At 50.4% G+C, this 20,948-nt stretch overlaps 1 protein-coding gene across 2 annotated transcripts; it reads right to left on the bottom strand.

Annotated features, from left to right (window-relative positions):
- Positions 1 to 1,963: 1,963 nt before the first annotated feature.
- Positions 1,964 to 20,739, bottom strand: PHLDB3 (pleckstrin homology like domain family B member 3). Of its 2 annotated transcripts, XM_053607121.1 has the most exons (16): positions 20,640 to 20,739; positions 19,836 to 20,204; positions 18,873 to 19,055; positions 18,503 to 18,640; positions 15,335 to 15,463; positions 14,829 to 14,990; positions 13,743 to 13,853; positions 13,505 to 13,588; positions 13,013 to 13,126; positions 8,523 to 8,622; positions 8,280 to 8,370; positions 8,107 to 8,194; positions 7,655 to 7,711; positions 4,205 to 4,424; positions 3,467 to 3,552; positions 1,964 to 2,383 (listed from the first exon to the last, which is right to left on the bottom strand). In XM_053607121.1, the coding sequence occupies exons 2-16, from the start codon at positions 20,064 to 20,066 to the stop codon at positions 2,249 to 2,251; spliced, it is 1,929 nt and encodes a 642-aa protein (XP_053463096.1). In that variant the 5' UTR covers positions 20,067 to 20,204; positions 20,640 to 20,739; the 3' UTR covers positions 1,964 to 2,248. The 2 variants fall into 2 exon arrangements, with proteins under 2 accessions (XP_053463096.1, XP_053463097.1); XM_053607122.1 differs by lacking the exon at positions 20,640 to 20,739 and having other exon boundaries at positions 19,836 to 20,413.
- Positions 20,740 to 20,948: the final 209 nt, after the last annotated feature.

Genomic DNA, 20,948 nt, shown 5'->3' with positions numbered 1-20,948 from the left:
GGACAGTATCACACTCATCGTAAGAAACCGAATCCTCCAAAGGACAGAGGATACTGAGGTTTTCCAGGGAATCAGAGAGAAATGTGCCTCATATGCCATTTGAGAAAATGCAATCTGGTATATTCATTAATATGTTATATAGTAAAATAGTAATAATAAAATGCCTTTTCACACACACACACATATATATATATACATATAAAGAATTTTACATTTTCAGTGGCACCCGTAGCTCAGTGGGTAGGGTGCCAGCCACATACACTCAGGATGGCGGGTTCAAACACAGCCCGGGCCAGCTAAACAATGACAACTGCAACAAAATATAGGAGGACATTGTGGCAGGTGCCCGTAATCCCAGTTACTTGGGAGGCTGAGGCAAGAGAATTGCTTAAGCCAAAGGGTTTGAAGTTGCTGTGAGCTGTGATGCTACGGCACTCTACCAAGGGTGGCATATTGTGAGACTGTCTCAAAAAAAAAATTAATAATTCTTAAAATGTGGTGACCACAGAACATTAAGCCCAAAAGCAAGGCTTTTCCGAGCACAGGGAACTGTTGTCTATATTGGTCACATGCCCATGAAACAGGATTCATGGCATGTGACCATGAATGACCATTCAAGGGCCTGGTTTGCAAAGAGGCGGGAGGGATGAATTGATCTAAGAATCGAGGTGTCTTATACCTGGGGGTGGAGGCCAAGGGACTCATGGAGTCCCAGAGGACTTGGGGATTTGGTGTTTGCACTCCCAGAACTCCAAAGCACTATTTGGATCCTCAAAGGGACTTTGGGGGTGGGGGAAAGCTGTCTCCAGACAACCTAGAGTGCTCAGGTGGGGGAACCCAGGGGATTGTGGAATCCCAGAATAGGCATCTGACTCAGCCTCGGGGATCAGGAGGAGCTCCTTGAAGGAAAGGACCCATTAGAGAAGACCTAAAGGATGAGAAGTCAGCTGAAGAGCTCTGCTTGCCTTGTTCATGACTCTCCCCAGCATCACTATCCCATCAATTTATTCAACCACCAGATTGTCCCCCCACACTTAGTTTGCTCTATGCCCTTTGTTGCGTTGGGGGCTCAGCAGTGACTGAGACAATTCCAGTAGCTTCTGGAGCTTCCAGTCCAGAGGGGTAGACAGATTCAACAGCAGACCCCAGGTAGTCAAGGCTATAGTAGGAGAAGTACAGGGTAGAGTAACCAGAGTTGGGATACCAGAGGCACGGCAGAGTGGGCAGGGCTACAGTGGGAAGTCTAGAGGAAGCATCTGACCCACCAGGGCAATCAGGGAGGGCTTCCTGGAGAAGGGAGCTAAACACAAGAGCTAAAATCCAAACAATGAGTAGTAGAAGCTGGGTGAAGTAGGGAGAGGTGCCTAAGCAAAGAAAACAGTATGTACAAAAACCTAGAGATGAAAGGGAACCATTTTTTCCTTTCACTTTCATAGAACCGAAACCTTCCCTATGGTGCTGGGGACACTCTGGTTCTGCCTCATGGAGTTCCTAGTGCATGAAGGGCACAGACCCATCGCCAGTGATGACCCAGGGTGCTTGGGGCTGGGCTGGGAGAGTGCCTGACCCGGCCAGCGAGTCAATGAAGTCTTCCTGAAGGAGAGGACCTCTGAACTAAGACAGGAAACTAATTAAGGGAAGAGGACAGAGGGAGCTACGAGTTCTCAGAAATTGCCAATAGCCCATGAGTTCCCACAAATTGCCAACAGCCCAGTCAGGCCAAATAGCGTGGAAGCAGAACAGCCTGCAAACTAAAAAAACAAGATTGCCAAACACTGAAGACCCATGCTTTCCAACCCCCTTCACCCACCCATGACTTTGGGGTTGAAGGGCTCTATTCCGAAAGAGAGAGAAAGCTGTGTGACGCTTGGCTCTCAGAGGTACCCATGACTCGGATGTCCTGCCTAGGGGCCCCTTTAGGGGACTCAGACGCCTGGGCTGGAAAGCACAGCAGCAACCCAGATTTCCTCCCTGTTTAATTCGGTATCACAGGAGCACCAATAAATAGTTCCTTCCCTCCCCTGCAATCTTCCTCCTGCCCCAGGCAGGACCTCAGGGGCCGGTGATCCTGGTGGGGAAGACACCTGCCAAGACTCAGGCCAGCCGAGTTGCAACGACAGCAGACTTTCAGGGAGAGTTCCAAAGGGGCGGACCCAGGTTTTTCGGCAGTGGGCGGGGGCACGAAGAGCCGCCGCGTGCGTGAAAGGGCGGGGCCTCTCCGGGACGTCCCCCGAGAGGGTGGGGCAAGTCAGGGGGCGTGGTTTTCATCAGCTGCGGTCACGATGACGTCCATCCACATGCGCATGGCTTCGGGGCTGGGGGCGACCATGTAGAAAAGGCGTTCGTAGGTTTTGACGCAGAACGTCAGGCGGGGGCTGGGGCTCTGGAATAAGCAATGGAGTGAGAGTGGTTGAGACAATAGACACCAATTACAGCCTGGGTTCGAATCCAGCCTTGCTACTTACTGCCTGTGTGGTACTGGACAAGTTACTTAAGACTCCAAATTTCAATTTCTCTGTCTTCCTAAATAACGCTCCTTACTTGGCTGGGTTATGAGAATTAAATTATTCAACACAGGAAAGTGCTTAAATTAATAAATGAGGAGGGCTATTATTAAATTAGGAACAAGAGAAATGTAAAAGAAAGGCCCATGACTCCTTCTCCCAGCCTACCTACTCCTACATTTCTATATTTCTATACACGTACAAGGCATTCAAATTACACTTCCCCCAAATCTAGAACCACCCCCACCCCCGTAACTGGGAATAGTTATCTAAAACCCATTTTTGGGTAACTACTTCTGTCAACACCCAGTTGAGTAAAGCCTTTATGTCCATTATCTGGTCTTAGCTCTCAATAACCCTGACAGATGGGTTGAAATGTGTTCATTTTGCACTTGAGACATTGAAGTCTGGAGAAGGAAAGTCACTTTCTTGTCACTCAGCTGGGATTCCAACCTAAGCCCTAAAGAGCCATAGTTTGTTACTTTATAGAGCTTTCTAAATATTCTATCAGTTGCCAACGTTTAAATTTCTGGCATTGCACTTTTATACAAGTTTGAATTCCAGAGTTCTCTAGGGAAAAAGAAATATGCTATGACATGATGAGACCCATTCCCATTTGGCAACCACTCACAGCCTGACTGTCTCTGTCAGAAGCTCCTAGGCTGCCTCAGTCCTTATTCTGCCCTCTTCATTTCATTTATTCCAGTTTGGCATCAGAGTTTACCAAATTTTTGCTCTAAAACTTTTGCTCCAAAAAAACTAACAATGGCTGAGAACCAGAGTCTGAGCTCTTGATTTTTGGTCCCTGCAGTGACAATGACCTGTTGGTCTCCTGTGATGGACAGTGAGCACCCTCAAAGTAGGGGATGTGCGTGGTTTTTCCCAGGATGAGTCAGGGAGGAGATAAGGTTCAGTCAAAGGGCTCTGACTCAGAGGGCAGGGTGGCTCTCAAGGGGCTTCACCTTGAAGGCACAGCGTAAGTGGTCGTAGTAGACTTCCTCAATGGCCTGGAAGTAGATGACACCTTTGAGCTTGGTCTCGTCCTTGTCTGGCAGAGCAAGTAAGGGAGAAACAGCCAGTGAGAAGTGTGTCTGTATGTGTTGGAGGTTGAGAATTGGCACAAGTCCTGAGACTGGGTTTGGAGTGAGGAACATGGTGACAGCATCTGAAAGTCCCTAAAATACCATGGTTAGGAAGTGAGTAAATGAGAAACTGGACAAGATTGGAGAATGGAGTCTGGGGAGCCAGAACCCTGTGTCCCTGAATGCCTTAGCTCTCAAGGTCAGCTTCAGAATAAGTGATCCCCCTAGGGGGAAGGGCAAGAGTGGATTCCTGGGTACTGTTGGGGCAGGGGCCAGCACTGACAATGAAGGTTCAGACTCCTGGGTACTTAGGAAAATGGGGCCTAGAGCTGGAGGTTTGCATTCTGGGGGGCTTAAAGAGGAAGGGACTGTCAATTTGCATTCCTGGGTTATGGGAAAAATGGGAGCTAGAGACCCACATTCTTCATCCTGGGGGAAAGAGAAAGTGAGTTCCCAGACATCTGAGACTAGAGCAAGGAAGGGCCAGATGATCCAGATTCATGGGCCTAAGAGAACAGGGAGCTGGGGGCCAAGACTCCTGCTGCCTGCAGGGGAAAGGCCTCCAGAATGGACTTCCAGTGTCCAGGGACCCAGGGTGGGTGGCCAGACTAGTCTTACCTGCATAGTAGGCCAAGCGGCGAGCTTGGCGGTCAAAGCAGAACCATCGCTTCCTCCAGGTTTTGATGCGGCCACCCATCTTCACCAGGGGTCCACGGCAGCAAACCCCTGTCACCCGCACATGTGGGCAGTTCTCTGGGTTGTGGCCCCATCTTTCCAGGTGCTGCCGGAGATCCAAGACTCGGGGGCCTTTTGGGTGGGGTGTGGGTGTGGGCGGTGCCTGGAGAGGAAGAGAAGGGGCAACTGAGCTGGAACTTGGGAGGATTCTACATCCTAGAGGGCCCCCCCAGGGGAGCCAGTCAGAGCAGCTCACATGTGAGGCCTGCCACAGCCTTTCAGTATAATGATGGTCCTGACAGGACATTACTGACTATGACACTCTGCACAGGGCTTTATGAATATCAACTCCTTGTTGCCTCACCACCATTCTTGGGACAGGGCTACAAATGAGCAAAATGAGATGAAATAACACCACACTAGAGGTCACACAGAGCTTCTAGGTGGCAGAGGTGGATGCAAACCCAAGTATTTCTGATCCTAGAGCTCACCCTGAAACACAAGAGGCATATCCGAGAAATGAAAGGCCTCTGGGATAGGGTCCCCAAAGTGGTTCCTCAATGTTGCATTCTCAGTAAAACAGGAACCAAATGGCAAGTGGTCAATAAAGGAAAGAATTGTTCACATTATTATTATTATTCTCAGTATGATGAAATCAGTGATTATAATCCTGTGCTAACCACTTTCTAGTATAATCCCTCTGCCCCCTCATGCTCACCTGGGGGTTAAGTACATTTATCTCTGTTTTGCCGATGTGGACACCAAGACTCAGAGAGGTTAAGTTACTCTGCCAAAGTCACACAGCAAGAGCCAACTGAGCCAGGACTCATCAGGCAGAGAGGTCATAAAGGTTAGGGGGCAAGAATAAAGGCAATACAAGTGTCTATTGTTTGTGAGAGGCCAACCATGGGTCAGCCTGATCAAACCTATTCTTCCCATATAATCCTGCAAAGAAGGGCATGATTCCTGAGATCAAACTGAGTCTTGGGGGCCAGTACATCTCAAACTTCTTTGTGTTAGGAGATCCCCTGGGGGAGGGTGGGATGAAATGACCAATGTAGACTTTGGTCATTTCAGTGTGGGGTCTTGGGTGTGGGATCTGATGTTGCTCGTTCCCTGCTGAAGGGCTTAGAAAACTGAAGCAAGGCCAGAAAGCAAGCAGGGATGAGAAACAGAGATGACTGTCACAGGCTGGAGGCAGGAGAAATGGAGGAGGAGAAATGGGGAAGAGGGTATCCAGTTTAAAGTGCGCCCATGGAGACCTGGACTCCCAGCAAATCCACACAGGAATACTAAGGACCACCTCCATGTGTGGAAACTGCCACTCTGTCAGATTCTGTTCCAGGTGATTGCAGTGATTCTCTCATTTATTGTCCAAAATAACCCATTAATGTCCCCACTTCACAGATAAGGAAATAGAGACCTCTAGAGTGAAAGTGACTCACTATGGTCACCCAACTAGGATGTGGCCGGGGGGAAGCAAGGATGGACCCAGGACCGTCTATTGCCGCCCAGGTGGCCGTGCCACCTCCACAGAACCCCTACCCCTCTGGAGCCTTGGTTCCCTGTGCTGACACATGGGGGTTACCAGAACACTCTCCTCCCTGGGCTGTTTCAAGGATGAGCGAGCTGGAGTTGCTGTGGGGTTCTCCAACCCAGCAATTCCATGCTAGGAGTGAACCCAGAGACACACTTGCCCGTGTGCACCAAAGACAGCAGGGGGCGGAGGGGAAGAGGACAAAGCACACAACAGGGTGGTTTAATAAATAATGCTACAAGCAGGGAGCAACAAACAGGAGCCCCGCACGGATAATGAGCCAGAGCTTACGCCAAACACCTGAAAGGCTCCCCTGCCCACCCTGCTTCCTTTTGCTCCCTGGCTCTTATCAGCAGCTGACATGATGTTTATATTACTTATTGATGATCCACTTTTATTTTCCCTCCTGGCCTCAAGCAATCCTGCTGCCTCAACCTCCCAAAGTGCTGGGATTATAGGTGTGAGCCATGCATGTGGCCTTATGGCGCTTCTTGTCTGCTAACCATCAGCTTCCCCGAGGGCAGGAATTTTTATTTTGGTCTCCACTGGAACCCAGAGCCTAGCACACAGCAGGCACTCAATAAACATCAGCTGAAATGAACACAGGACAGACAGAAGGTTGAAAAAACAAAAAGTAGGTTGGATTGGGCAGCGCCTATGGCTCAAAGGAGTAGGGCGCTGGCCCCATATGTAGAGGTGGTAGGTTCAAACCTAGCCCCAGACAAAACTGCCAAAAAAGAGTAGGTTGGAAGTGATTTGGTTATTAGTGGGACAAATAAATTCCCAAATATGAACTGGGCACAGTGGCGCTGGATAGTCCTTGCTACTCTGGAGGCTAAGGATTGCTTAAGCCTGAGACTTTGAGGTTGCTGTGAGCTATGAAGCTAAGGCACTCTACCCAAGGTGACAAAGTGAGACTCTGTCTCAAAAAAAAAAATTCCCAAATATGGTTTGATGAGCACATGTGGAAAAGTATAAACATAGATCCAAGGGCTTGTGAATACCGGAAGTGAGATGGGGGAGGAAGAAAATGACCTTCACCTTCTTGAAACTGTGTATGTCATTCTTTGTAACAAATGTACCATAGGTAAAAAGTAAAGCTTTAACAAGAAAGCTGTCAGTTAAATTCAGAACCTGAAAAAATCTACAGGGTAAGTGACTTGACTTTTCTTCCACCAATAAATGGATTTTTTTAAAAATGAGGAGGGAGAATTGTTAGAGGTTTAAGACACATTTTAACCAAATGCACAGTGTGCACGTTTGCATCTAGATTCAAATAAACTAACTACAAAAAGGTATTTCAAAAACAATTAGGGAAATGTGAATATGGATTGTATATTACAATATTATGGAACTTATAATATTAGGTGTGACAGTGGAATTTTTATGTTTAAAAAAACCTATCTATTGGAGATACATGGTGACATGGGAATGAAGGGTACAATATTTTGCTTTAAAATATTCCAGCACAGAGTGGGATGTTGGTGTGGGATTAGTAAAATAAAGTTGGAAGGTAAAAAAAGATTCACTGCTGGGCAGCGCCTGTGGCTCAGTGCATAGGGCTTCGGACCCATATACCGAGGGTGGCGGGTTCAAACCTAGCCTCGGCCAAACCACAACAAAAAAATAGCTGGGTGTTGTGGCGGGCGCCTGTAGTCCCAGCTACTCGGGAGGCTGAGACAAGAGAATTGCCTAAGCCCAAGAGCTGTGACCTGTGTGATGCCACGGTACTCTACGGAGGGCAATAAAGTGAGACTCTGTCTCTACAAAAAAAAAAAAAAGAAAGAAAGAAAGGGCTCAGGCCAGGGGAAGAACAGAGCAGGCGGAGGTGGGATAAGGGCAGAGGTGGGACTGACCATGATGGCAGGAACAGTGGAGCCTGAGGAAGCTTCTGTATTCCTTCTTGTCCCTTCCTGTGGATTCAGGATGAACAACTCAATGAAGATGCTAGCCCAGAAAGTATGGGGAAAAGGTACTAGGTTTTGGGTCTGAGGGAGGAGGGGCTGAGAACTGGACCTCTGGGTCTGAGGGAGGAGGGAGCTGGAAGAAGATGGGACCCCTGGGTCTGAGGTAAGAGGGCCTAGGGAACACACTCCTGGGTCTGAGGTAGGAGGAGCTAGGGGCCACACTCTGGGTCTCAGGTAAGAGGGGCTGGGGACCGCATTCCTGGGTCTGAGGGAAGAGGGAGCTGGGGGACTGGACCTCTGAATCTCAGGGAGGAGGGGCTGGGGAGTGGACCCCTGGGTCTGAGGGAGGAGGGGCTGAGGTAGGGTCTTCTGATCCTAAGCAGGATGGTCTGGGGCCTCACCCTGGCCTTGAGCAGCCGCTCCCTCTCTGCCACAGCCTGCTTCAGAAGCCTCTCCATGTGAGCGATGTCTGGGTGGGGGCGCCCACAGCTAGGAGGGCGGAACAGAGATGGGGCAGGTTATAGTGCCTAGGCCTCTTCCCCCCATATCCTCATCGGCTTCCCTGACATCTCACCTATTCTCAGAGCCACAGTTCAGCAGCTGATAGAGGGGGTGTCTGCTGGAGTCCCCCACTGGTGGTGAGAGAGCTGAGGCCTCCAGAGGTCCTGGGGGAAACAGGATCAGGTCTAGTAGTTAATGGGCTGGGATAGTGCCTGACCCAATCCCTATCCCTTCCCCTTCTCCCCCTGCAGGAATTCCGGCCAGTTTCCTCCATCCTTTGCTGCAGGGTAGGTGCTGATGGAGGCAGGGTCCTCACCAGTATAATGGAGGGACAGAGGTCGGGGGGATCCTCTCTGGCTCGCCCTCTCTCCCCTTTTCCGAGGCAGGCTGCCAGTCCTCTGGAGGCCAATGGAGCCCTGAAAATACACAAAACCCATACATACAGGCAAAATGTTTGATCTCAGCCATAACTCCAAGAACTGCCCAATAAAACCACTACCTCATTGGCACAGATCAAAAAGCTACTGTCAACATGATGCTGAGTGAATGAGCTCACTGCAGCCTCGAACTCCTGGACTCAAGTGATCCTCCTGCCTCAGCTCCCTGAGTAGCTGGGACTACAGGCCCCCACCATCACACCTGGTTAATTTTCTTTTTTACTAGAGATAAGTCCTCACTGCATTGCCCAGGCTGGTCTCCAACTCCTTGCCTCACTTTGGCCTCCCAAAGCACTGGGATTAGAGGCATGAGTCACTGTGCCCAGTCCAAAAAATGAAATTATGTTGAAGAATGAGAAACTGCCAGTATTTGACCATTTCTTGCTTCCAAATAATAGCAATTATAAAGCAAAAATATCATAACATACGTGAGAAAATGGCTTAGGATTAATAAATAATATGTATTTTTGAAATAACTTTAAATATTAACCAGTAAATATAAAATAATATATAGTATTTTTCTTTTTTTTTTTTGAGACAGTCTCACTTTTGTCGCCCCTGGTAGAGTGCTGGGGCATCATAGTTCACAGCAACCTCAGACTCTTGGCTCAAGTGATTCTCTTGCCTCAGTCTCCTGACTAAGCTGAGACTACAGGCGCCGCCACAATGCCTAGCTATTTTTTTTTTTTTTTTAAGAGACGGAGTTTTGCTCTGGCTCAGGCTGTGAGCTTAGGCAATCCACCATCCTTGGCCTCCCAGAGTGCTAAGCTTACAGATGTGATCCACCATACCCGGCCCATATATAATCTCTTAGTACCCATGAGATTGGTTGTAGGACTTTCCTTGGATACCAAAATCTGACATTGCTCCAGTCCCTGATATAAAGTGACATAGTATTTGCATATCTGCACATCCTCCTGTGTACTTTAAATCATCTCTAGGTTACCTTTTTTATTTTTTAAATTACTTTTCATAACTCACTTCATAGAAGCCTACCTAGATTAGTTACAAAGCAATATAAATGCTATGTAAATAGTTGTTATGCTATTTGTTATACTATTAGGGGGTAATGACACAAAAAGAAATCTGTACGTGTTCAACACAGATGCAACTTTTTTCTCAAATACTTCTGATCTGTGGTTGGTTGAATCCACAGGTGCAAAACCCCTGGATAAGGAGGGTCAACTGTATAATATAATAATACATTGCATATTATATATTACATATATTTAATGCATAATATATAGTATGTAATTTTGTTATATATAACAATATTACATTATATAATGTTAGTAATAATTAATATTATTGTGTATACAAAGACATACACATGGGTATTCTTTTTTTTTTTTTTTTGAGACAGAGCCTCAAGCTGTCACCCTGGGTAGAGTGCCGTGGCATCACAGCTCACAGCAACCTCCAACTCCTGGCTCAAGCGATTCTCCTGCCTCCGCCTCCCAAGTAGCTGGGATTACAGGCGCCTGCCACAACGCCCAGCTGTTTTTTGGTTGCAGCCGTCATTATTGTTTGGCAGGCCGGGCTGGATTCGAACCCGCCAGCTCAGGTGTATGTGGCTGCTGCCTTAGCGGCTTGAGCCACAGGCGCAGAGCCCACATGGGTATTCTTTTTTTTTTTTTTTTCTTTTTTTTTGTAGAGACAGAGTTTCACTTTATTGCCCTGGTAGAGTGCCATGGCGTCACACAGCTACAGCAACCTCCAACTCCTGGGCTTAGTAGATTCTCCTGCCTCAGCCTCCCGAGTAGCTGGGACTACAGGCGCCTGCCACAACGCCCGGCTATTTTTTTGTTGCAGTTTGGCCGGAGCTGGGTTTGAACCTGCCACCCTCGGTATATGGGGCTGGGGCCCTGCTCACTGAGCCACAGGCGCGCCACCCCCACATGGGTATTCTTAACAGCACTGCTTAGATTACAAAACACTCAAATCACCATCTAAATAGGGAGGGCAGCTCAATGGCCACCCCCCTTCCCCCAGCAGAATTGTATACCACACGGAAGCCCAGAGTGATTCACAACATAGATTCTGGGCTCAGCACCTGTAGCTCAAGCAGCTGAGGTGCCAGCCACATACACCAGAGCTGGCAGGTTCAAATCCAGCCCAGGCCTCCCAAACAACAATGACAACTATAACCAAAATATAGCCAGGTGTTCTGGCGGGGACCTGTAGTCTCAGCTATTTGGGAGGCTGAGGCAAGAGAATCGCTTAAGCCCAAGAGTTTGAGGTTGCTGTGAGCTGTGATGCCACAGCACTCTACCCAGGCTGACAGCTTGAGACTCTGTCTCAAAAAAAAAAATACAGCTAGAAGAGAGGACATGAAATGTTCCCAACACAAAAATGATAAAAACTCAAGGTGATGGATGTCCTAAATAACCTGACTTAACCATTACACATTCTATGCATGGAGCAAAATATACCAAATCCCCCATCAATATGTACAAACATCATGTATCTAAATAATTTTAAAAAAGAAAAAAAAGTCAATTAGTAGCCAATGTACACCTTTTGGGAAAAAATGTCAATTGGTACAACAAAACCACCAATTAATTAACCAACCTTCCTTCCTTTCTTTCTTTTTAATGATACAGTCTCACTCTGTTGCCCAGGCTAGGGTACAGTGGCATCATTATAAGTCACAGCAACCTGAAACTCCTGGGTTCAAGCAATTCTCCTGCCTCCGCCCCAGAGTAGCTGGGAATACAGGCACCCACCACTACACCTGGATATTTTTTTCTATTTTTTATAGAAACTGGGTCTTGCTCAGTCTGGTATGGACCTCTGGTGATCCTCCTGCATCAGCCTCCCAAAGTGCTGGCTGCGATTCCAGGAATGAGCCACCAATTTCTAAGTGCTTACCATGTACCCACACAACTGAAACAGACCTTTTTTCATCCAATCTAAGATGGAATCTCTTGTCCAAAATGCTTGGGACCAGAAGTGTTTAGGACTTCAGATTATTCTGAATTTTAGGACTTCAAACTTTCCAGATTTTTCTGAATCTGAGTTGGGCATTCCTAATCCAAAAGTCTGAAATCCAAAATGTTCAAATGAGCATTAAAAGTTTTGGATTTGGCTAGGTGCCCGTAGCACAGTGATTAAGGCGCCAGCCACATACACCAAGGGTGGCGGGTGAAAACCCAGCCCGGGCCAGCTAAACAACTGCAACAAAAACATAACCGGGCATTGTGGCAGGCGCCTATAGCCCCAGCTACTTGGGAGGCTGAGCAAGAGAATATCTTAAGCCCAAGAGTTTGAGGTTGCTGTGAGCTGTGATGCCACGCACTTTACTCAGGGTGACAAAGTGAGATTCTGTCTCCCCGCCCAAAAAAAAAGTTTTGGATTTGGAAGCATTTCAGATTCTCAGATAGGGATAGTCAGCCTATACTCACCCCTACCTCATGCATGGCACTCATATTTTCCATTCCATTTTATTTTTAAAAATTAATAGCAATCAACCCATTCAATCATCATTGAGTTGGGATGCCCACTGTTAAGAAGACCTGGAGGGATACTCAGGAGACAAACAGCTGCACAGCCTGAAAGGCCCCTGTTTGGTTGTTTTTAAAATGGGTGCACATGTCCCCATTTCACCAGTGGATGGGTGGGATGTTGGGCAAAAGAAAGAAATAATAGGCTCGGCACCCGTAGCTCAGTGAATAGGGTGCCGGCCACATACACTGAGTGTGGTGAGTTTGAACCCAGCCTGGGCCTGCTAAACAACAATGACAACTGCAACAAAAACAATAGGTGTTGTTTCGGGCGCCTGTAGTCCCAGCTACTTGGTAGGCTGAGGCAAGAGAATCACTTAAGCCCAAGAGTAGGAAGTTGCTGTGAGCTATGATGCCACAGCACTCTACCAAGAGGGACATACTGAGACTCTGTCTCAAAAAAAGAAAGAAAGAAAGAAATAATAATAAAGCTGGAGCCATAAAAATACCCCTTGATTGGGCGGCGCCTGTGGCTCAGTGAGTAGGGCGCTGGCCCCATATGCCGAGGGTGGCGGGTTCAAACCCAGCCCCGGCCAAACTGCAACAACAAAAAAATAGCCGGGCTTTGTGGCGGGCGCCTGTAGTCCCAGCTGCTCTGGAGGCTGAGGCAAGAGAATCGTGTAAGCCCAAGAGTTAGAGGTTGCTGTGAGCCGTGTGACGCCACGGCACTCTACCCGAGGGCGGTACAGTGAGACTCTGTCTCTACAAAAAAAAAAAAAACCCTTGATAGCCTTCCCTATCTCTCCCTGTGCTCTGACACAGAAAAACATAGTCTAAGATCTAGAGACCCAGGTGTCTGCTTTCCGCCCCTCCCTCCTCACTGACCAGTGACACACATGAGGACACAGGGGCTGTGGGGGAGAAACCTGCAGAGAGCTGTGGACGGAGAAGAGGCAGGAGGAGGTAGAGGAGGCAGCAGCAGGGGCACTGGGGTCCTGGAGCACCAGCAGCTGGCGGTCTGTCTTCTGGGTGAACAGCAGCTGCAGGAGAGACGGGGGAGGTACACTGGACCTGGAGGGATCCCAGAGGGACCACCAGTGCCCATTATCTCAGATGCAAAAACAAAGGAGAGCTGAAATGTGGCCCTTAGTCCAGTCTCCCAGCCTGAGTGAGGGATGTGTGCAGAGACTGCTGTTTCCCTGATGAGGGGCTGGGAGCCCAGACCCCAGGTCTGAGGGGAAAGAGGCTGGAGATGGACCCCTGGGTATGAGAGAGGAGAAGCTCAGGGGCCAGACTCCTGAGTCTAAGAAAGGAGTGGCTGGAGGCCCTGACCCTTGAGTCTGAGGGAGGAGTGGTTGGGGGCCTGGATTCCTGGGTCTGAAGGAGGAGGGGCTCGCAAAAACATAAAATCCCCATACCTTAGTGAGGGCCTGATTAGGCTCAGAGAAGTCCCCAGCAGGTGTTCCCTGCAGGCGGTTGAGCTCCAGCAGCCGGCTCCTTTCCTAAGGGAAGACAGCATGAACAAGTGTATCTCAAAGTCGGTATATGCCATCCCAGCTGCTCTCCCTGATGCCAGGAGACACCTGGGTTGCAGAGACATGGTGGGTTGCCACGGGGGGAAGTGAGAACAGTAGGACAGCTACCTGGAAAGCTCACCTGTGTCAGGGCCTGAAGAGCCTCCTCCTTCTTCTGGCTCAGTCCCCGGCTCTCAGCTGCCATCTGCTCCCCCAGTGACTTGAGCTGCTCCTCTAGGACCTGGATCCGGCGCTGCAGGGCAACTGCCCTAGTTACTCAGCTGCCCCAGGGCCTGGCTGGCTTTCCAGGTCCACCCTCCACAAAACCAGGTTCACCATGAATGCTGGGGTGGGCTCCAGTCCCTCACAGAGACCATGAGATCTGAGTATCTAGGAACAGGGGCTCAAGAGTTCAGCTCCCTGGTGCCCTCTTCCCTTTTGGCGGTCCAGAAGAGATCTGGGGTGGACTGGAGGAGACGAAGAGAAAGGGACAGACAGAGAGACAAACGAGAAGAAATGGAGAAAATGGAAGTGGAGAAAAAATACGGAGAAAGGAGACAAAACAGAGACAGATAGAAACCATCCAAGACAGAGGAAAAGAGGGAGGGACAGGAAAAAGATTCAAAAATAGAAGTGGGGAAAGGAGGCCTACGGCATGACTTTCTAATCTGAAACTCTGGGAACTTTGTATTAAATATAGTCAAACATGATGGGTCAGACCCATAAGAGCCTCCTTTTGGAGCTCAAAGAGCAGGGCGGCGCCTGTGGCTCAAAGGAGTAGGGCCCTGGCCCCATAGACCAGAGGTGGTGGGTTCAAACCCAGTCCTGGCCGAAAACTGCAAAAAAAAAAAAAAAAAAAGAGTCAAAGAGCATAGAGGAGAAGACTGAGTTGGTTCCAATCCAGGCTGTCTATCCTTTATGAACTATGCAGCCTTGGGAAAGATTCTTTAAGTATCTTGACCTTCAGTTTCACCATGTATAATATGGAAAAAATAATAATGATAGGACTTGCCTCATAGGTCTGTTATAAGGAGTCAATGAGTAAATATTCATGAGGCATTTAGGACCAGGTCTGACACATGGCGAATGTTCCATAAGCGTCAGCTATTGTTACTACTCTGAATAACATGACACAGGCAGGAAACAAGGGCAGAGAAAGGGCCAGACATGGAGCAGAGGAGACAGAGGGGAATGGCAAGGGAGGCAGGGCCAGGCTGGCGGGCCTCACCTTGTGCTGTGCCACGCTGGCCTGAAGTTCCTGGACCTTGGGGTCTGGAGCCTGGGTCCCAGGGCTGTCCTGATCCTCTTCTTCCTGCCGGCTCTCCTGCTCCAATTGCTGGAACTCCAGGTCCTCATAGGCACGCTGGGCTACATCCAGCTGTTCCCTCATCTGGTTTTTTTGTTTGTTTGTTTGTTTGTTTAGCAGGCCTGGGCTAGGTTCAAACCCACCACCCACAGTGCATGGGGGCCAGTGTTCTAACCAGTGAGCTACGGGCACCCAGCCTGTTCCCTCATCTGTGAGTGAGGATGCAAAAGGGCTGGAGGCTTGGACCTCTAAGGCCTGGGAAGAGTGGGACTACTGGTCAATGAGGAAGGGCCCCTGGGTCCTGGGGTTAGGAGGCTTAGGGCTGGACTCCTAAGGGAGTCTAGGGGTTCTGGTAGAGGAGGGGGCCAGCTGGGGATTCAAACTTCTGGTTCTGAGGGAAGAGGAACCTGGACAGCAGAGGGCCTCACCTCCTGCACCCTCTGTAGAAGCCTCTCCCGCTGGTCCTCTGGCTGGGAGTTGAGCTGTCTCTGGGCCTCCTGGAGTCTCTGGCGAAGACCCTCTACACGATCCCGCTCTTGGCTCAGCCGCCTCTTCTCCTGAAAGAACAACCAGGTTCTCAGCCTCAGCCTGAGTGCAAGGAAGGAAAAAGATCTTAGACCTGCCTGAGGTGTCATTTCCACAAAGACAAGGACCCTGTCTATCTGGCTCACTCATGTATAGGTCTGCCCCAGAGGAGGTACCAAAGAAACAGTTTTTAAAGAAATGAATGAAGGAATGAACACAAACATATTCACTCTGTGTGATAACTGAGGACTCTGATGGGATTGGACCTGGGCCCTGCTGTTTAGGTGGGTACATAGCCAGTTAAGCCCAGAACAATCAGGGCAGTGAAACATAGAGACTGTGGAAACCAAGAGGGAGAAAAAACATCTGCCAGAGTAATCCAAGTCTTCTTGGATTTGGGACTGTCAAATTAAGCTTCAAAAATCAGGGAGCATTGGGAGTTGAGTCAATCTCTCCCCCTTACTGCAAGACCCTACTGCTGTGGTCCCTATAACATGTATAAGGCAGAGGCAGAGGCAGAAGCAAGGCAAGAAAAGAAATCAGGTTGACCTGGGAAAACAGAGGCAACTGGAAGAACATTTGGGGCAGAGGGAATAGCATGGTGCAAATACATGAAAGTTGAAAAGCACAGGAAGTTTGGGAGGCAAACCCTGGCCATGCTGGAGAAGGGTATTGTGGTGGGAAGCGACAAGGAACATGGTGGGAGATGAGAGCGGGAAGGTTGGCATGTGTAGCTCATGTTGGGCTTTGCTTGAGAAGCCCTTATCCTGGGACAACAGGGAGCCATGGAAGGACTGGAAGGATGAAGTTGTACCCAGGTTTGGAATCATCCCTCTGTAGATGGATTAGAGTGATGGAGTAAAGCTCCTTTATACAAGACCTAGGCTGTGCCCTTGGGGGTGGGGATGGAAAAGAGATGAACTAGGAACAGAGGTTCAGGAAGTGGAAAGGACAGGACCTGGTGACTGACAGGCAGAGACAAGGAGGTATGCAGGGCAAGGTCCAGGACTCTGGGCTGGTGACCAAAGGGACAGCAAGACAGTGTAAAGAAAGGAATTGCTGAAGTCAGCTTTGGATATGGTAAATGAGAAGGAGCCAGATGCCAGGGTCTGAGGGAAGAGGGCCTGGGGGTCTGGACCCCTGGGTCTGCAGAAAGAAGGAGCACCTAGGAGCCAGCATCCAAGGAACCAAGGCACATAGATGTAGACCTGTAGAGAGAAATCAGAGCTAGGAGAAATATGGGCTATTTGTGGGTAAATGAGGGCCAAGAACCCAACCCCTAGAAATTCCAACATTCAAGACATTTGCAAAGATAAAGACTGACAGAATTACAAAGTCACCATTTTCTTTTCTTTTCTTCTTCTTTTTTTTTTTTTTTGTAGAGACAGAGTCTCACTTCATCGCCCTAGGGAGAGTGCCATGTCACACAGCTCACAGCAACCTCCAACTCCTGGGCCCAGGTGGTTTTCTTGCCCCAGCCTCCAAAGCAGCTGGGACTACAGGCACCCGCCACAATGCCCAGCTATTCTTTTTGTTGCAGTTTGGCAGGGGTGGCCTGCCACCCTCAGTATGTAGGGCCAGCGCCCCACCCACTGAGCCACAGGCACCGCCCACTATTTTCAATTTATAATGATAACTGATCCAAGCAATGACCAAATCAGATGAAAGAGTTTTAAGAAGAAACTAGGGTAACTTCACAAGATCTGGACAACCAGAGCTGATGCCCCATGACAATCACTCAGGAGGCACTAAAGCACATAGGCATCTGATCAGCCCTTCACATCTAACCAACCATATGTGTGCAGAACAGAGGAACACGTCAAAGGACTTGAGGCATGCAATCAGCCACATCCTGTCTGTGGGAGAGAAGGCAGTTTTTCCAATAAATAATATGAGAAGATACAGTAGATAGGAATCATTAGATGAAACAACACATAAGACTTATCAACTGATTACAGCACTTGGGCCTTGGGGGGACCTGATTCAAACAATCCACCCATTAACTGGCATTTTGTGGCAATCTGGAAAACATGAAAACTAACTACACGTGAGATGATACTAACTTATTAATTCATAAGGTGAGATAATGATATGGTGATACCATTTTGCTTTATTTATTTATTTATTTATTTTTTTTTTTTTTTGTAGAGACAGAGTCTCACTGTACCGCCCTCGGGTAGAGTGCTGTGGCGTCACACGGCTCACAGCAACCTCTAACTCTTGGGCTTACGCGATTCTCTTGCCTCAGCCTCCCGAGCAGCTGGGACTACAGGCGCCCGCCATAACGCCCGGCTATTTTTTGGTTGCAGTTTGGCCGGGGCTGGGTTTGAACCCGCCACCCTCGGCATATGGGGCTGGCGCCCTACTCACTGAGCCACAGGCGCCGCCCTATTTATTTATTTTTAAGATAGCATCTTGCTGGCTCAGCGCCTGTAGTCAGTGGCTAGGGCACCAGCCACATACACCAGAGCTGGCGGGTTCGAATCCAGCCCGGGCCTGCCAAACAACAATGATGGCTACAACAAGAAAATAGCTGGGAGTTGTGGTGGGCGCCTGTAGTCTCAGCTCTGATGCAGCAGCACTCTACCCAGGGCAACATAGTGAAACTCTGTCTCAAAAAAAAAAAGAAAGATAGCATCTTGCTCTGTTGCCTGGGCTAGAGTGTAGTGCATAGCTCACTGAAACTTCAAATGCCTGGTCTCAAGAGATCCTCCTGCCTCAGCCTCCTGAGCAGCTGGACTACAGGCACCTGCCAATGCTGCTCAGGATCCTCCCAACTCAGCCTCTCAAGGTGCGGGGCGATAACGGGCTAAGCCACCATGCCTCGCCAACATTTAAACTGGGAAGAGAGAGAGGGCAAAGGGGCCCTGGAAAGCTGGCCCAAACAATCATGGTCAGAGAGGGAGGAGGAAAACAAGGAGAAGCGCCTGCCCCTCCACTCTCTCTCAAGCCCAAGTGTCCACATGCAGGGAATGGGGACAACCCTGGCGCCAGATGGCCAGGAGCACACCAGTAATATCCACTAGAGGAGGAAGGAAACTGATGATGAAGACCCAAGGGGCCAAACAGACCTGTTCGCGCTGCTCTCGGCCGCCCTGTTCTGCGGCCACCTGCTGTCCCAGCAGCTCCCTGAGCTGCTCCTCCTCCCGCCGAGCGGCCACTCGCTCCCCTGCCAGCTCACCCCTCAGCAGGGCCACCTCCACCTCCATCTGCAGAGAGAATGCAAGGGCTGGGGCCTCGCACGCCGCCTAGGCCTGAGAGAGGAGTCCAGGGGCCTAAACTCCTGAGTCTGGAGGGAGGGCGGAACCCAGGGATTTGGATGTGGAAGGAGGAACGGCTGGGGGCCTAGAATCTGATTCCGCAGGAGGAAAAGGTTGGGAGTCCAGCCTTGCGGGTTCTCTTAAAGTTGGGGCCAGACTTCCAAAGGGGTCCCAGCCTCACCTCGATCCTCAGCTCCTTCCTCTGACGCTGCAGCTCCTTCACCCGCTGCTCCATCAGGGCCACGCGAGTCAGTGCCTCCAACTGCTGCCCTCGCAGCCGCCGTGCCGCCTCTCGCGCTCCGTCCCCAAAAGGGGTGGACGCTGGGAATGCCGCGGGGGTCTTTACCCGAGGCGCAGCCTCTGGCTGAATTTGGATAGGACGTGGTCAAGCAGAAAGGCCTCGCCCCCTGCAGTCTCTAAGTAAGTCTTGTCCCCATCCACACCCGCCCCCCGCGGATCTCGCTCGCCCTCAGTCGACCACCACGCCCATAATCGTTCTCGGTTTCTTTTATTCAAAGACGGAGTGGGGGAGGGTGCAGATCCAGCGACCACTCGACCCCAGAGGTCGCAGGACAGGGAGGAAGTACTGAGCCCCCTTGTGGAAAGTGTTCTTTTTGTCTATCCAAGTCCCATTCTCTTGGCAAAACCTTCCTGTAGCCCCTGGATCTCTTTCCCTCCCCGTCCGCCGCCCCACGGTCTCTCGACTCAGTATCGGTCTTCCGTCAATAAAGTCTCTAAATCACTAGATGACTTCCTCCCTCAAGAGTCAGTCTCTCTCTCTCTCTCTCTTTCTCTCTCTCTCTCTCTCTCTCTCTCTCTCCCCTCTCTGACTCTGTACCTGCATCTCCTCATCAGTAGTCTCTCCTATCTCTGGGTCTCTATCTCTCTGGTTTCTCTATCACCGTCTCTCTATGTCTTTGTCACCCGTTTGGGTCTATCTCTGTTCTCTGGGCCTCTCCATGGATCTGTGTCTATCTGGTTTCTGTCTCTGTCACCCCGTGTCCTGGTCTGTCTCTCAGGAGTCTTTCCCTATATCCAGGTCTCTGTCTACATGGTTTCTCTAGACATCTCTCTGTGTCAGGTCATCTGCTTGGATCTAAGTCTGTCTGGGTCTTTCTATGACTGTCGTCCTCCAGGTTCTCACCGCGTCGCGGCTGCTCTCGGTGCTGCTGCCTTCTCCCACGTCTTCCTCTTCCTCGGCCTGCTGCTCAGCTCCTCGGTGGTTCGGAAGCTCCACCTGGTCCTCGGGTGCCTCCTGCTTGCGGGGATCCTCGGTGTTCCCCTGGAGCTGGGCGGCCCCTCGAGGCTGGACCACCGCATGGCACTCCGGTACCGGGAGCGGAGGGATTCCCTCCAGGGTGCTTGGCTTGTCCATGGCCGCTTCGGACTACTGAGGGTAGGCGGGGCCCGGCAATATGGAGGCGGGGCCTGGCGGCGTGGGGGCGGAGCCTAGGAGCCCTGAGTGCTGGGCCCTTCTGACCGGATCCGTGGAGCACCACCTAGGAGGCTGGGCCTAATAGTTAAAAGAAGGGAACTGAACATTATAGGGCGTGGCCTTAAGTTTCCAGAGGCTAGGCTTGTAGTTGGGGCGGGAGTTGAAGGGCTCCTTGGGCAACACGCCCCCGAAGGCGGGACCGGAATTTGAGTCCCGGGTTCTAGTATGCCCTCTACTGGCATCTCCGACCCCGCCTTTCTCTCCAGGTGTCAGGCTGGCGTACCTTCTCAGCCGCCCGCCAGGATCTCTCAGACTATCTTAGAGCAACCCCGTCCTCTCCTTTTGAGACGCAGGTCCGGCTCCCGCCCCCTACTTCCTGGAGCCCCAGAGTCTTGGTCCTGACCCCCCAGTGTAGGGGAGCGGAGCCTGTGCCGCCTACCCCAGGAATCCAGGGGTAGGGACTCCTTGTCTCCCGAACTCCAGCCCTCTTAACCTGCAGCCTCGGCCCCTCACCAGCTCAGGCTTCGGCGCGCTCCGCTCTGTGCTCTGGTCACTGCTGCTTCTGCCCACAAGACAGGTGGCTGGGGAGGAGAGTGGAGAGAAAGGCCGCCCCGTCCCCCTCCCCAGCAGCCCGGAAGTGGAGGGGGGTGACAACAGGTCCAACAGCTCTCGAGGGAGGAGGGAGCGACCAGCTTGTCCCGCCCGCAGCCTAGGCATGCGGGCATCCCGGCCCCACCGGCCCCACCCTTGGGGAACCCAGCATCACGACCTCCCAATCTCCCTCCAGGAGCCCCACACCTGTCCCCTGGAGGGCCAGGTGTC

Source organism: Nycticebus coucang, chromosome 10 (genome assembly GCF_027406575.1).
Source record: "Nycticebus coucang isolate mNycCou1 chromosome 10, mNycCou1.pri, whole genome shotgun sequence".
NCBI lineage: Eukaryota > Metazoa > Chordata > Mammalia > Primates > Lorisidae > Nycticebus > Nycticebus coucang.
The sequence above is the reverse complement of the archived record's forward strand: the minus strand, read 5'-3'. Positions and strand labels throughout refer to the sequence as shown.

Coding starts and splice junctions, on each gene's coding strand:
- PHLDB3 (XM_053607121.1), bottom strand. CDS start 20,066: ATGGACAAGCCAAGCACCCTGGAGGGAATCCCTCCGCTCCCGGTACCG. Junction 13,127..13,504: donor CTAATCAGGCCCTCACTAAG/GTATGGGGATTT, acceptor TCTCTCCTGCAG/CTGCTGTTCACCCAGAAGAC. Junction 7,712..8,106: donor AGCGGCTGCTCAAGGCCAGG/GTGAGGCCCCAG, acceptor CTGAATCCACAG/GAAGGGACAAGAAGGAATAC.